The 16792-nt window shown below is 44.0% G+C and overlaps 1 protein-coding gene across 1 annotated transcript in view; it reads right to left on the bottom strand.

Annotated features, from left to right (window-relative positions):
• LOC146811738 (syntaxin-1B) overlaps positions 1-16792 on the bottom strand; it is a 350949-nt gene that overhangs the window by 115176 nt on the left and 218981 nt on the right. The window contains exons 6-7 of the mRNA XM_085618730.1: positions 12994-13102; positions 8442-8515 (exon numbers count right to left, since the gene is read on the bottom strand). Of these exons, the coding sequence (XP_085474856.1) occupies positions 8442-8515; positions 12994-13102 (183 nt within the window). The remainder of the gene's footprint in view (positions 1-8441; positions 8516-12993; positions 13103-16792) is intronic.

Genomic DNA, 16792 nt, shown 5'->3' with positions numbered 1-16792 from the left:
TTTTAGTGTTACTGTCTGGAGTGAATCCGTAAAGCCCAGCTGTCATCCAACCCAGACATGTATTCTAGGGACAAACAGAGGCACAGAATGGTTCAAAGAAGAAAAGGCCACTTTCTAAAAGTTGAATTTTCCGACCTTCAATTTAAAAACCAACATCACTAAAAGATGTGTTTTTAAATTGTTAGTCCAGAGACACCAAACTCCAATTTTCCATCTGCTCCCAATTGGAAGTTACACTTGTAAAGTGTTACACGGCAGCTCCAATACTAACCGAGAGTCCTTGCTGTAGTGAAAAATAAATGTTGCAGTTTTTCACTACCAGGACATGTAAAACTTAAAAGCACATGTCCTACCTTTTAAATACACTGCACCCTACCCATGGGGCTACTTAGGGCCAACTTTAGGGGTGACTTGTATGTAATAAATAACACAGTTTGGGCCGAAAGGGCAGTTTAAAATTGAACTCACCGGCTCTGCAGTGGCAGGCCTGAGACAGGTTTGAATGCCTACTCATGTGGGTGGCACTATCACTGCTGCAGGCCTATTAGTAGCATTTGATTTACAGGTCCTGGGCACATGTATTGCACTGTATTAGGGACTTTTCAGTAAATCAAATATGCCAGTCATGGAGAAACCAAATGCCATTACATTTTAGACACAGAGCACATGTGCATTAGCACTAGCCAGCAAAAATAAAGTTCAGCACACAGTCAAAACAGGGGGTCAGAAGACAAAAAGACAGGGAAAATCATGCCAAAAGATGTCAGGTCTAACAGAAAGAAACCCATATCTTTTGTCTCAATAGACATTTTATAGTGACAATGTCATGGTGAAGTTCATGTGCTGGATCCACCCCACATCTCCCTGAGCCTAGTCCTCTCCCACAGAGCGGAGGTCTTTTTCTTTGAGAGGCTGCCAACGCTTTCTGTTTCTTGTGGCTACTGTGTCTTTGGGTTCTCTTTACACTCTCTAGAACTCTCCAGCACTGAGTGTAAATGAGGCTGATAAGGGCCATGAATGTTGTATTCTCAGTGTGTGCCTTTTTCCCCAAATAACAAACGTACTGTTAGATTGGGTGATTGGGACTTGGTGCTTCAGAAAAGTATGCCAGATAGAAAGTCAGCAGGATTACGATTCTTTCCAGATGTGTCCACAAACCAAAAATGGCAATCACGAACATCATTCTAGGCTTCATCGTTTGCTATGTTTTGGTATTTTGGCTTTAGTTTCTCAAACATGGTGACCAGGACTTGGTGATCTCTGATGACACTCAAAGACTTTTCCTACAAGAACAACTGGAAATGTTCACACACCCACACCAACTCTTCTCTTCATTTTCGACAGTAAACCTTTTAAGGACTTGTCAAGGTCCCGTTAGTTCCATTATTGAATCGTCTTGTGCGGTCAGGACTAAGTTTATAGTGGGCAGCTATGGCTCTTAGTCAATAAGGAAGAGCATCAGCATGACTTCACAATGCAGTGCAGGATTGATTGGTTTGCTTCCGCAATGCTTCCTACATTGTCATCATAACATTCTTGAGACCACTCATACATGTGTCCGCATTAGATACCTCAGTCAAACACTGATGGCTGGCACAATAACTAAATACATGTTTTATGGTGGGGTGATGCAAGTGCCTCCTCTTTCTTTAGGTGTGTGAGCTTGCCTTCATGCAACAAGATGTGCCAATGAAACTTCAAAGCAGGGTCACTTTGGCTTGTGAGGGAGCTGCAAATCTTAAACAATGTGTCATAATTTTCTTTTTTTTTTTTTTTCAAATACTAAAATGTTACCACTATTATTGATAATTGAGGATTTTTCTTTTATTTTTTTTATTTAAAAAGTTTTATAAAGTGAGAACTAGACCCTGGAAGGGTATCAGAGCGCTTTACAAATGTTACATCAAATAGATTGCTTGATACAATAGGTACAAAAATAAGAGTAGATAGTAGGGAAAGCATACGTGATGTCACACATTAGGAGTGGGTCTGAGGGTACTCAAGAGTGAGTTAGCCATTGGACCTTAAAATCCGGTGTAAGTCCTGTTTGGTGAACTAAGTCAAGTGTTGGTATCACGTAAGGATTTGTTCATTAAAAACAGTTTGACTTTTTTTTTTAAGGAAGTGCTTGAAGGGTTAATTCTGATTTCCGGGGGCAGGGCATTCCCGATTCTAGGTGCTAGTCCGGAGAAAGTACGGTTGTATGTTTTCTTTTTCCAAACTTTTTACAGTTTCAATAACCAGGTGTTGGTGCTTCTCAACGTCTGCCACCACCTGATAGTTCCAGTTTATCGGCTAGATATCTTGGTGTGTTGAAGTGCAAGGCTTTGTGTGTCATGCAGGCGATTTTTAGCTGAGTTCTTGTCTCATAAGGGAGCCAGTTCAGTGCCTTTAGATCAAGGGAGATTTGGTTGTTCTTTTTGGAGCCGGTGATAAGTCTTGCGGCCGCGTTGAGAGAGGCTCTTAGTGGATCCAGTCTGGATCTTGGCAGACCACATAAGGTTGTATTCCTATAGTCTATTCTGGGTATCACTAGAGCTTGCACTGCTGATTTGAGGTCATCGGTGGGGAGGAGGGGTTTTAGTTTTCTGATAATGTTCATATGAAAGTTTGCTCTTCTGGTGGCTGTACTGATGTGTTCTTGCATGTTGAGATTTTTGTCGATAGTTATTTCCAGAGATCTTGCGGAATCTATGATGTGTGGTTTGCAGTTGAAGGATGTTAAGTGTTTCATCCAGTCTTCAATGTCGACGTGTCCTCATGGAGGGGTAATTAGGAGGAATTTGGTTTTAAATGTATCAAGTTTGAAGTTGTTTCTGGTCTGCCAGTTGTGGGTTTTTTGCAGAGCTGTATTGAGTGAAAGGATATTGAAGCTGCCGTACATTACTTTTTGCATTTCTTCCTGAAAATCCTCTGCTACACTCAAAACGCCAAAACTAAGGGCCTCATTTATGAAGTTTTGAAGTAAGTCAGCGCCGCCAGGAATCTTCCCCAGTGCCAGCACACAATGGGCTGCAATGCTCCAGCGCAGGCCCCCTTGCACCATACGTTGTGGGGCTGACTGAGTTTGTGCAGGAAGGGAGACCTTCCTGCACAAAATCAATCAATTCAGGCAATTTCCTCTTTGTATGTGTGCTGCAGGATACTGCACAAACAGAAAAAGGAAAAAAACAAGGAGAAATGAAATTATTTTGCAGTCCCAAGTTTACGATTTCCTGTAAATCGGGGAATGCTTCAGATTCCATGGGTGTTGCGTGGGAGCACCCAGAGCAACACCTGTGGAATGCCCCTATCACGTAGTGTTCTGAGTGGCCATTTAAATATGCCGGTACACACTGCACCACCGGAACGTCATAAATGAGGCCCCAAAGCACTTAAATCAAAATGTGCCCATATGAGTCACAAACGCTATTCTATTAGGTGATGACTCTTGTAGTTCCAACTAGGTTTGCCACATTTTGCAGACAAAAATACTGGCCATTTCTTCATGTTTTCATATTTAGAAAAGGTTACAAGATGATATTTGAATCCAAATGTGGTTAAATGTATCTGTATTTTTTCTGTGGCAATTCTATCTCTCTTTGTGTAAAAAATATTTTTATTAGTTTATACAGCGTTTCTGATTTTCAATTTTGATTTTCAACCTTGACATGAAAATACACACTGTACCACTTAAATATTGACAAGAGCGCAACGAAAGTTTCAACTGATGATAGCCCTTGCTGAGATCAAGCTTGGAAAAATGTTGAGCTTGTTCAGCTGATGTTTAGTGTCCTCTGTGGAGGGGTGGGGGGGTCTTTTTTTCTCGATGGCAATCTTTGACTGTTCTGTATCCACAGATTCTGATCACTCCACTAGATTACCCTTTGGGGACCGGCCCATCAGGGAACCCCAAAGTTTTGGCCCTACCACCAGCTCAATGTCTTGCTGCAGGACAGTGGTGATCTCGGCATCTCCCTGATGCTGAATATTGAAAGGAAATGTCCAAAAGTGCGGACCAACCAGCCTTACAAAATCACCAATATTTAGGTTAATTTACCAGGCCTTCAGTTTTCTCAGGTCTTCAAAAAGGTTTGGGACCAGTTTGGTGACGTTGCAGTCTGGGGAGCCTAAAACCCCGAATCTGCAACTGCTTCAATGACATAAAAGTCAAACTTGCTCTGATGGTCCTCATGGGAGAGAAGGAGGGTGTGAAAGTAATTCTTGCCCTGGATGAGTTATTTCGATCTACAGGATAAGATACTCACATTTAATGGTTTTAGGTGTATATTTTTGCGCAATGTGGCAATTCCGAAATTAGTTATGACATTATTTTGGTCCATGAATCAACAGGGAATGTAATCTTCTTCCCCTTAGTTTGAATGTCTATCACCAACTCTCTTATGCCATCATCTTCTGCAAGACTGCCTCACCTGAGGCTTTCATAGACCCAGCATGGTCTAAGGCTAAGGAACCACTCAAGGAGCCACATTCTGGCATAACAGTTCTACTGTAGTCTTCTCTAAATCCACAATCATTGCATTTTCATCTGGGTCACGCGTCTGCTGAGGAGCTTAGTAGGAGGTTACCTGGCAGGGAACACACTTAGCTTCTTTTGCAGTCCTGGTGCTATGACTTCTGGGGCGATTTGGTTCCTTACAAGACACTGATTGGGAATTCTCAGCTCCAGGAAGGGCGATGAGCCACCAGACTGATGGGGGAGCACTGGGCTGTACTCGCAGCCCTCATGCAGTGTCTTCAGGGGCACTTCAGTAACCCACGAGTCAATGGTTTGTCTTTTTGAGCTCTCCTAGACGCTAGGGATACACATCATAGGTTAGAGGGGGTGCACTGGCTTCCACTCGTGGCCCTGACACAGCGATTTCTGCGGTGCTTCAGTGGACAGCTTTTTGGAGACAATGGTTAGCTGAAAGCTCCTGTTATGCCCCTTTCGGCTAGTACAGCTCTTAAGTTTCATATTTTCACACTTTGTACCCTCACCATAAATTTAGTGTGTTCTCTGCTGTTAATGTTGTTTTTTGTTTCAAGATCGGAAATAGCTGTAGCTTGCAAAATTGTTTTCTGCGAGCTATTTAGACACACCTCCTAATTCTCGTGGACTTTCATGTTCATGTCCCCCATTAAGACTATGTGCTGCTATCTTAAGATAATCAGTGTTCCGTCCTTTGCTTGTCTGTAGCCTTCATCAATTCTTGTGTTCCAGTTAGTGAACAGATGGTGAGTTTTGGCTGTGGGAGAGTTTTAGTGAGTTCTGGCTGCCTTGTGAATTGGCAATACTGGCTGCTACCTTAAGGTATTGCTTTGTATAAGTCTTGGCTTCCCTGAAGGCTTCATCAGTTTGTGTGGTCTAGTTGGAAGCAAACACAAAGAGATGATGGACGGAGCTCTGAAACTTTTCAGACACTCACCCCAAGTTACTATTAGATCTGGTTTGAGTCCAGCATTGTTCTTTAACTCATTTCACCACTCCAGTTCAGTCTTGACCCTGTTCCTAATAGGAAAAGTCCAGCCCAAACTGACAAGCCAGGTCTTCCCTGGGCCAGAAACAAGCATCCTGGGACCGGTTTCGGGGTTACACCACTCAACATCCAGGCTCACTTTAATCCAGTGGCAAAGTGAGCATTGGACCCACAGCTGGGCATACCCTGCCAATTTAGGATGAACCAAGCAAACACAAAGAGATGACGGACAGAGCGCTGAAACTTTTCAAACACTCACCCCCAGTCACAATTAGATCTGGGTTGAATCCATCATTGTTCTTTACCTCACTTCGCCACCCCTGGTCTAAGTGGAAGCCTGGGAGAATACTGTATTTGGAATAGCTGACTAGTTCTGGCTTTAGTATCGGATACGCTCCATCTTTTCAAGTGTTCCGAAGATAAGAAGATTATAGTGCTGGATATATAAACTTGGTTTCTCATTTTGTTGCACAAGGATTCAGTGTTTGCTCACCTTTCCCTTCTAGACCTACAACTCTCTTTCCGAGCTTATGCCCGAATACGAATGAAACTCGGGATGCCGTTCCACTGTACACTCATATTTTTGGCCCACATAGAATTGCAAGTTTCTCGTCTTTACTGCACCGGCATTACCAGGTGGAGCAAAACTCAGGCACAGCTCCAGAGCAGGTGGATTTCATACTAGGTAAATGGCCCGTTAGAGCAGAGAATGTACAGCAATCTTGTATCCCTCACGGCATGACTTGTTACTGAGCCATTAACTCGTAATAGCACAACATGGGTTGAACGATAATGCACAGAAACAGTTGCAAAAGTACTTCTGGGGCGTTACTGTGCAGCACGCGATCGCCCCCGCACCACAGGGTGAGACCTTTTATGTTCACTCTTACCAGCGAGGCCTCTGTGATTTCTTGCATGGTAGCAATATTTACAATTATGGAGCTCTTTAGACCTGTTATTTCATTTGGGCTAGATTCCGAGGGCATAGGTCAGATTACTGAAGGACCACAAACCCCCAGTTTGTTCACGAATGCACCGTTTAATTAAAGAAGCAGAGTTTCCAAAGTATGTACTAACTCAGTTTTGGAGCACCAATGGCTTGATTGCTGGAGACAACCACTGCTGTTAGGAGCAGTGCTTAATTTGAGCCTGTGGTTTCCAGTGGTCAGCACTAGCACATATTTATTTTTATTTTTTAGAGTTTTATATAGTGTGAACTCGACACAAAGGTATCAGAGCACTTTACATGAGCTCTGGTTATGTTACAGACAGACACATTCATTTTTGGTAGGCATGAGGAGATTAAGTGATTTGCCCAGAATCCCAGGATGTTGAGCATTTCTGCCGAGTCTCGATCCCGGTTCTTCAGCTTCCAGGTTAACCGCTCAAGCTGTTAGGCCACCAGCCAAGGCCAGTGCAGGTAAGAGCAGTGGGAAGGGGGGAGTCGACATACGACGAAGGAAAATAAAATTTTAAAAAACATTTACCTTGCACTCGCCGCATCGCCGACATGGGTCACTTCTTCATGGTCAGTCTCTGCATGAGGGCAAGGTCACTTCTGAACTGACAGAGGCATATTTATGTAGCTTTTGCATTGAACTTGTACCTGGCCCTGAATGGATTGATAAATCCAGAATAACGGAACGCAGCACAAATCGCTGCGTTGCATTACTCTGCCAAGGGAAGGCATTTCACCCATGGATTTTGGCACATTCCTAGATTTACCAACACTGGTACACCTGGGAATGCGTCAAAATGCTACACCTCCCCAGGTGAGGTGTAACGAGGAGAAATATCTTTTTTTTTCCTCTTTACTTCCTCTTTCTATGTGTGCTGCATTCTGCATTACACATAGAAAGAGGAAAATCCCTCTTAGGATTGTGTTTGTGAACGGACACCTTCCTGCACAAAAACAATCCTGCTAACAATGCAGGCACCCTTACAGCATGGTGCAAGAAAGGGTGCCTGCACGGGCTCTAGGCAACACATTGTGAGCCAGCGCTGGGAAAAGACAGGAATGAGCCGCATAATGTTAGGCAGGTGTAGGTCAGGTGTATTCCTGCCCTTTCCCTCTCATGCAGCAGACAAAGGTGATTTGCTGCTCTGCACTGCATGATCATTTCATAAATATGGCCCTCAGTCAATGCATGAGGGCAAAGTCACTTCTGCACTTTCAGTCTCTGCACGAGGGTAAGGTCAGTAACTGCACGAGGGAAAGGCCACTTCTGCACAGTTAGTCTCTGCACAAGGCTGGCTTTTTAAAGGGGGCTTTGAACTCCCTCATGGGGGGATGGTGAGCTCTGTGACACTAGTAGACCTGCACCTCTATCAGATCTGACCCACGTAAGGCGGCGGCCTCTGAATGGACCACCACCCGTGTATATGCATCTTGGTATACATATAGACTTAGGCACCTGCCACAGATCTCCTGCCCGTCTGTCACCTCCACAGACCGTGCTCCCGCATCATTCCCTCCCCTGCAATCACTGGCTTCAATCCAGCAGGACATCTAGTCTCTCCTGTCTCACTGGCTTCCTCAGCTGTCTCTCTTTACTATCCATCATTGTAACTGTCTCCTCTTTTCAGATGCTCAGTTGTATTGTGAAGTTTTATGATTTCTCTGTGAGGAATAGCTATATAAAATTCTAAACGTATGTAAACATGGAGATAGAATATATTTTGCTTTCCATTCGATGCTATTCCCTAACCTTTTACTTAGTCTCTCTTGCTGCCATTTTATATCTCTACCCGGTATAACGAGTTGTATGTATTAACTCTTTAAGAAGGGCCATTAGGGAACCGTTTCCACTAACTATCTCCGTTCCATTTATATTAGTAACAAGACCCACTTCCAACGATATGTAGGCGGCCACCTAAGGAAGGTACATATTACTCATGCAACCCATGCACAGTTTGCCTAATTGAAAACGTAATAATACCTGCCCAACATGCACTGCGCAGCGCAGAGTGATGGCTACTCACGTCGTCGGTAAAGATGGCCAGCTTCCCACCTTCCAACATGTCCTCCAGCTCCTCGTTTGTCGTCGTCCGCCCAGCTGTAGAAGAGGGAAAATTAATGAGTGATTGCCCTCAAGTCTGAAGCTCCCTGGCAGGGGGAGGGGCCTCTGCTTTCAGGGCCAAAAAGAGAGAATTGCTTTATCCATGTTACTCTAATGGCCACAACTCATTATGCCCCCTCCATGCCCACAGTCCTTCATGCCAAGGCCCAGTGTGTGACCGAGCCACATATAGATTAAGCCATCAGTATGGTTTACATGCTTTATGTTCCATGCTGCCTGCATTCCTTAAAGTGCCATTTTCTAAGGTTCGCCGTCCAATACCTATCTCAATATTTTGGTAGCATTAACAACTGAAAATACACCCAAACACACCAGGACCATTGGGCTGTTTCAAAACCATACACCCACTTTAGGACTTTGTTTATGGAAAAAAAAATTCCGAAAGGCAGTCATTTGATGGCTGCAGGTTGGCATTAAAGCTTTGACAAAATTGATGCCCCCACATCAGCGTACGTACTTTACTTTTGACAATATGATCCTGACATTCTGATGGGCATCTCTAGACTAAGCAGAGGTTTCACTGCAGGAAGGAACACGTGAGTCTCAGGTGCTCCCCCACACCAGCCGGATGCTGGACCTTTCACCCAACTCAAAATGATCACCTGAGCAGCCATGATTGGGTTGGATTGTTTGTTTCCTGTTCTGTTGTGTTCCAGCAGTCATTAGCCTGGACAGTTAGCTTGAGTGCTGGATCTGTCTAGTAGAGTCATTATGTTGGATGTGGTGTATCCAGGAGAAACAAAAATGGCAGATATCCCTTACAACTATCTCGGGGTTCACCTGCTACATTTCGAAGTGGGGTCGCTGCTGGGTTTCAGTCAGCATATCCTCAGCCAGCTCTGCCACTGCAAACCCTTGACCTGACAACACATCCGCACTAAGGAGCCAGGTCACCGTGGTGACCACATGCCCTATTAACAGCCAGTTGACCATCACTTTCATTTCCCTTCACATCACGGCAGTCCTAGGAAGGGGAGTGTTCAAATGTTTCTGAGGCACAGGGAGAAAACTCCCTGTTCTTTAGGAACACTTGTCTTTGCAGTGAAGCCTCCCTGTTTAAGATAATGATGATCAGGCCACTCCACCATGGCCACCCAAATGGTGCTCAACAGTAATGAAAGTGAATCCACTGCACAGGTCTAGTCATGCGATGATCTCTAAATACGACAGGCAGTTCTCTGCTAGGGGAGCAGAGGTCACAGCTTCTGTTGACCTAGTGGGCTGGTGGGCCACCATCCATATCCTAAATGACCCACGCAGTGTATTCAGAGGGTGGGTTGCGACTAGTCCTCAAGCATTTGTGATTGGCAGAGGAAGCTTCTGATACCACCATTTTCGGTAATATGAAGCCCAAAAGTGTACATGAAGGATTACTTTGTGCATGTCCTGCTGTGAATTTTTTCAGATGATTTGTACATGTAGAAGGAATTGTATGACAGTGACGCACTGTACTCAAGAGAGCGGTTTAGTGGGTTTACTGGGTGGCCATTTTAACCCATCGGGGACTCTATAACCCAACTCTACATTTCTGTAATGGATAGCAGCTGTGAAGCCTGAATAGGCTAATGAGTCGGCTCAGAAACAATCACACTTTCTGGGGATGGATAACTTGGTTGTGCTCGTTTGCACCACATTACTTAAACTGCCCAGGAGTTGCTAATGGTAGGATGTTTTTCTCTCAATCTTTTCCCCGCGATCAGTGCTATTTTGTGGCAGCAAAAATCAATGTTCATGTGTCCTCAATGTAGAATGCATTTATTTTTGCAGTCGGCAGCAGTGTTTTGTGGCAACAAAAATCAATGTTTATATACGTCTACGTAGAAACCGTCTGAACATTGATTTCTGCTGCTGCAAAACAACACTGACAGTCACGAAAAGAAGTGGAAACAAACAGCCGAACACTTCAAGGCACAACGAGCCCTATTTGCCAACAGAAAAAGGTAAAAGTACGGGTAGAGATTTACATCTCCACCTGAGCATACATTTGTTTTCTTCCAGTTCACCAGCTTTCCCAGTAGTATGCAGTAGAAAACCATGACAGTTGTACTAGGAATGTCACGTGATGTGTCCTGAGGGCTCCTCTCCTGCTGTGCGTATTTCTACATAGCGTGCAATTCCACACAGTAGGATGGGAGCCGCCTTTAAGCACGTTTCTTTCTCTGCAATAAAAACATGTATTTCTGCGGAGTAAGCTCTTCCCATACACTCCCAGCAAACCTGGGGCTGATCTGATCTCCCTCCCATTGTGGAGGGGAAGCACTAGTTAATTTGTAAAAAAAAAAAAAAGATAGGTGCCAGGGCTCTCATCAGGAGGCAGCTTGCGCCAGCCCATATCTCCTGTTAGCACCGTCTATAACAGAACCAACTACTAACAATGAAAGTGGGGAGAGGGTGTGGCGTAATGGCCAGAGCTGCTGACTTCGGAGCTGAGGAACCAGGTTCAAGTCTCGACATCCTGTGATTCTGGGCAAATCACTTAATCTCCCTGTGCCTACCATAAATGAATGTGTCCTTAACGGAGCCGGTGCTGATGATTAAGTGCCGATGCTGAGCTCTGGAAACCACCGCCTCAAATTAAGCACTGAAGGGAAGTTGTCCCAGCCCTGGCGTGAGTAAATCTCTGATCATTTCCAGGGCACGGAAAGTGGTTGGGTCAAAGTTCGGGACAACCATAGGTGTTGCAAACGCCCATCAAGAAACCGCATCTTGGAAACCCCAATACTGACTCCTGGAATGGGGATTACTACTGCAGATTTCTCCACACTTGTGGCACAGAAAACTAAACTAGTAAACATGAGGGGCATAAACGAGACATTAATGCTACGTACACCTTTGTGAATAGGCTCCAGCGTGGTGAGACGTAGCACCACCTGGACGGTAAGCGCAATTCAGTGCAAACGCCCTCTAACTGGGTGGGTATGGTAAACTGGGAAAATGATGAGAAGCCCATAAATGTTAATAACAAAGATAAAAAGAAATACTTTTCAGTTTACTACTAGGGTGGATGTAACTGGCATAATTCTATGTAGCGTAATCATGCAGAATTACCTAGATATTCTGCAACATTATGCAAAATTATGTGAGGAGAGTAATTCTGCATTTAGCACTATTATCTTATCACAAGCATGCCCCCCTGTATCCAAAATGGATGTGAGGAAGCTTTTTGTGCTAGGAATATAGTGCTAAATGCAATAGAGCATAAAAAGCAGCTCGAGGAGCCGCTCGCACTTGCTAACTGTGCTCTCGCACTAGGATTTTTCCTCCAACATTATTTGTATTCACGCAAGTGGGCATAATCACGTTGTTATCTTTAATTCCATGTCAAAGAGTAACGTGGAATTACTGAAGTTGCTCTGATTACTCCAGCGCAATTAAAATGACTCCAAGGCGTATTCACTATGTTGAGCGATATCGAAAGCGGCAACAGCGTCCTAACAAGGGTACAGTCGGCCCTAATACAAGCAAAGAAAATGGGAGCTTCAGCCACACTACTGGCGCGCAAAAGAGCTGTGATTAGGGGGCAATGAGCTCCTCCCTCCTCTGGGCCACTGTACCTGCCGCACCAATTTTAGTTGCATCCAGGGTTAGGTCTGATCATGTCCAAAGTACACTTTCGTATCTATATTTTGTCTCCAAACATTCATTTATGCCCCCTTATGCTTTTTTTTGTAGGTTATACCACCAAAACCGACATCCACAGAAGTAAATGCTAAAACATCCCCCCATAAACGCCACATCCTGATACATCCGACATATACCGACACCTCTGTGCACAACATATGTTTTTAACCACTTGTTCTCAACCATATACCTAGTCTGCATATAATGCTGAAAATGTTTAAAGCCTACACTTACAGAATGTTTAACATTTAAACAACGGTGAACCTTACAGGCCCTTTCTTCAGTAACACATCCAGATATTTCCTTTCTCTGTGCATTTGTCACATCCTCTACATAAGGCTCCTCTATTTCTGAAGTTTGCGCTTGTACTTGTGCAAAACAGTGTAATTTTGCTCTTCGAACAGGGGCCTTTAAAATGGTAAATTGATGCTATTTTTTAATTGCATTTTGGCTCACGAGTGCCTGGGCAGAATGTCTGCAATGTTAAACCATATTGTAACCACCGCACAACACTCTAAGGGGGATCAGCCGCTAATTTATTGATTCCACTGGTAATTCCTCATTTCTATGTGGATCTACAGGGGACTTCAGTTTATCATTCATAGTTCCCTGTAACTATGAGTTACTGGTACCCTTGGAGCTGGTAATTCCACAATGGGGGTGTTATTGAGCCACACAAAAGGGGCCTTTACATTAGGCCCTCAGTGCTGATTCTAAATGTCATTGTGTACAATGTGACCCTCTACACTGTTTAAACTGATCCCCCTTAGCCCCAGTGAGGGACCCATCACCCTCATTGATCCCCACAGGAAGGACCCTTGCAAATAACCTACTGATCTCCAGCTGTCTCTGGATCCGGTCCTTGCAGCGGTCTCGATACTTGGACTGAGTGGCGTTGTACTCTGTCATCACTTCCACAAACTTGCGTGAGAGCGTGGAGTGCTGTGGAATGGAGAGAGGAGAAGATAGAGGAGAGAAATCTTGTTAATATTTTGTAAATACATCTCATTTGGTACAGTGTTACAACTAACTAATAAATATTTATATATTCACCAGCTATGGTGGGCCACATATTCATAACTCCACCCCCCCCCCCCCCCCCCCCACCAGGTTTGGTGGAATTAGGTTTCCTTATTTATTTATTTTTGATGTAGTGAAGAATAGCAAATCCTGAGTATAATTACACCAAAAAAGGGAATTAAATAAGAAATTTGCTTAACAAATGGTCTAGTTAGTGGTTTGGTGTTAATCCACTCAGTCGTTTTTGAGATATTTGTTGTACAGTGTATATAGTGTATAGACATAGTATTGGACAGACTTCAAGCCAATAAACATTAATTTATATGGATTGAATTTGAGGCAGAGACTTTTAAGTCATGGGCAAAGTGGGCAATTGTCCAGGGCAACCACCTTCCAAGGAGCCCCCTGGAAGAATGGTCCTTCTTTTTCTCTCTCACTTCTGTCTATTTCTGTATCACAACCTTTCTGTTCTCTGCCTGCCTCGTCCTCGGTCTCTCTGTGCTCTTGTGCTTTAAATAGGCCGGTACTGTCCGGTACGGAGTACCGGCACTTTTTTATTTTGAGAGGGAGAGTACTGGCACAGCTCAAGAGAAATGCTATACTTTTAATTGGAGAGTACCAGCACTTCTCAGAAACAAGCAGGTACTCTGGTACAGAGTACCTGCACTTCTATGTTTCCAATTCAAGCACTGCTGTGCCCAATGGAATCTAAAGAATTTGTGGCACCCAATAAGGCATCAATCGATCAATCAGGTGACTTGTAAAGCACAGTTACTCACCCTTAAAAGTCTCAAGGCGCAGGCATAGTTCAACTGTTTTTTATTTGCTCCATTTCTGAACGTTTTTGGCATCATGTGGGCTTAAATTAGCGGAAAATGGATAATACAATTCAAAGTTTTTCCGAACAGGGGCCCCTCAAAATCTGTCTTGCCAAGGGCCCCAAAAATATTGAAGACAACACTGATTTTAGAGAACCCAGATCAAATGGACTTTGAAAAATAAATAAATCTGACTGGTTAAGGGAACATATATTTTCACTGTCCAATGCAGGTTCCAGAGATCCTCGAAATGCCCGTTCATCAAAGCACTCTCACAGCCTAGCCGCAATGGAAATTATTTGTCCAGCTGCCATTATGTAGTGCAGAGGTAACACAAATACTGCACTGTGGTAAAAATAATGTGGGGCACAAGGTATGATGTGAGGGGGAGTACCACAGGAGTAGATACTACCATTTAAAAATGAAAAAGTGCACCGTTTTCACTGTTTTCAAATCTGGTGAGTCTGATTTTGAATACATGTGCTTCACAAATCCACTTTTGCTTCTCTGAGCTCGAAGAGCTAGCTGAGCCGCTGATCCACCGTGCCTTTTTTGATTGGCGGACAAGGTCCTGGGCCCATGGATCAAAAAAGAATTGTTGGCATAAGAGGACGATGAGTTTAGAAGGCCCAGAGAGATAAATACTGCCCTCCAAATAGGAGATCACTAATCACAGTTGTGGATGTTGGGTTTGGTGATGCCTTGGATTTGTGAACCGCACTGCGCCATCAGCAAATATAACACTAATCTATGAAGTGCAAGGAGCTACTCATCACTGAAGACCGGAAATGTAAACATTCATTTTTATACTAAAAAAGGCTACCCCACAGTATTCAACCTTGCCCAGAGCTCAACCCCCGGAGGTGGAGCACAGAGCCCAACCCCCGAAGGTACCGCACAGAGCCCAACCCCCGGAGGTGGAGCACAGAGCCCAACCCCCGAAGGTACCGCACAGAGCCCAACCCCCGGAGGTAGCGCACATAGCCCAACCCCCGGAGGTAGCGCACAGAGCCCAACCCCCAAAGGTACCACACAGAGCCCAACCCCCAGAGTTAGAGCACAGAGCCCAACCCCCAGAGGCAGCGCACAGAGCCCAACCCCCGAAAGCAGCACCCAGAGCCCAACCCCCGAATGCACTGGGGACTCACAGCTGAGGACCCTCCGAAACTCAATCTTTTGTATACACACAAACCAGCATGAGTTGAAAAGTTAGTAATGTACCTGAAATTTTCTTCCAATTCGAGCTGATGATACCCATTTTTCAGATGGAAGATGAAAAAAGGCTTTGCCAACATAAAACTGGATAATCATATTGTTAATGTGTGGACCTGGATGTAGTTCTCTTTCAATTACCTTGGTTGCTTGATGCATAGCAAAAATAATTTGCACAGACCCTCCACTGCCCTTTTTAGGTACCACCACTATCTACGACACCCAGGGCATCGGACGAGTAGAGCCCTCAATGATATCATGTTCCAGCAAAGTCTCTATTTCTTTTTCAACAGCTTCTTGTGGATGAAATGCAATTCGATGATGTTGTTGAGCAACAGGACAAATGCCCTCATTAATGTGAAGCTGCATTTTTATTTCCTTTGTTTTCCTCATCTATGGAACAATGACGGAAACTGATTCACTATGTCAGGAAGAGCATTTACATTGTAATTCACAGAAATTAGTCTCATGTCAGCAGCAGTGCTGAAGCTGAGCAAACAGGCACTCAACAAAGTGCCCTGAAGGACATGAGTTGGGGCTCATACCATTGTCTTTTTGAGTGTCATGGTCGCCATGAATGAACTTTGACTTTGTAATGGCGTTGAGGCTGCCCACATGTATACTTTGGTTTATGATGGTGTGGGAAGGGACACTGGAGACAGTTCATGTTACATTTCAGCTGGCATGATATTTATCGACGCACCACTGTCTATGATAAGCAGTATATAGCAACCATTAACCTTCAATTTTATTTCAGGACAATGTCCAAATGAATGTCATGATTTCACTTGTCGATCCTTTTCCAACTTGTATTCTTCCTTGCAACAACCCAAACTTACATGAGCATGTCTTTTAGTAGTCAGCATCGATATTGCACGCCCATCTTCTTCACTATTGCTTGACAGTGACATCAAAGAACCTTTCAATCAGGAATTAGATGACAATCAGCGTCTTTCAGTTTCTACTTGCCTCATCTGATGTTATTGTTTACTTTGGTGGGCGTGACTGGAATGCTTCTGAAACTTTCTGGCAGCCATTTTGTCTTCATGACATGATGCACTAGCAGCCATTTTGTCTTCACAATGTGACACACTCACCCTTTCTCTCACTTAGCAAACTGTTACAAAATGGTTCTCTTTCCTGCAGCCTTCACATATCTGTCAATGGCATGACATTTACCTTCATGCGGAAAAGAAAATCCACATTGATAACACAACTTCTTTTTCTTTGGAGACATAATTTTGTGTCCTTCCATCTTATGCCTTTTTTTGCTCTTCACATTCAACGCCAATCCACTCTGGGGCCCTCTGGTCTCCAAGTCAGCGGCTTGTTTGTCGGCATGTTCTTCCACTCTGGCCGCCATGAACACACGCTCCAGACTGAGCATTTCACTCACCATTCGGTGTCTGAAGGAATCAGAAAAGCAACCAATAATGACTCTGAGCTGTATGACTTCTTCATTATTGAATTCATTAAATCTGCACTATTTGATGAGCGATTCAAGTCTTTCGAGGAACTCATCGATTGCTTCACCTGTTTTTTGTCACTCTTGATTTAAAATGTACCTTTCATAATTGACATT

The sequence above is a fragment of the Triturus cristatus genome, chromosome 7, assembly GCF_964204655.1.
Source record: "Triturus cristatus chromosome 7, aTriCri1.1, whole genome shotgun sequence".
Lineage (NCBI taxonomy): Eukaryota > Metazoa > Chordata > Amphibia > Caudata > Salamandridae > Triturus > Triturus cristatus.
The sequence above is the reverse complement of the archived record's forward strand: the minus strand, read 5'-3'. Positions and strand labels throughout refer to the sequence as shown.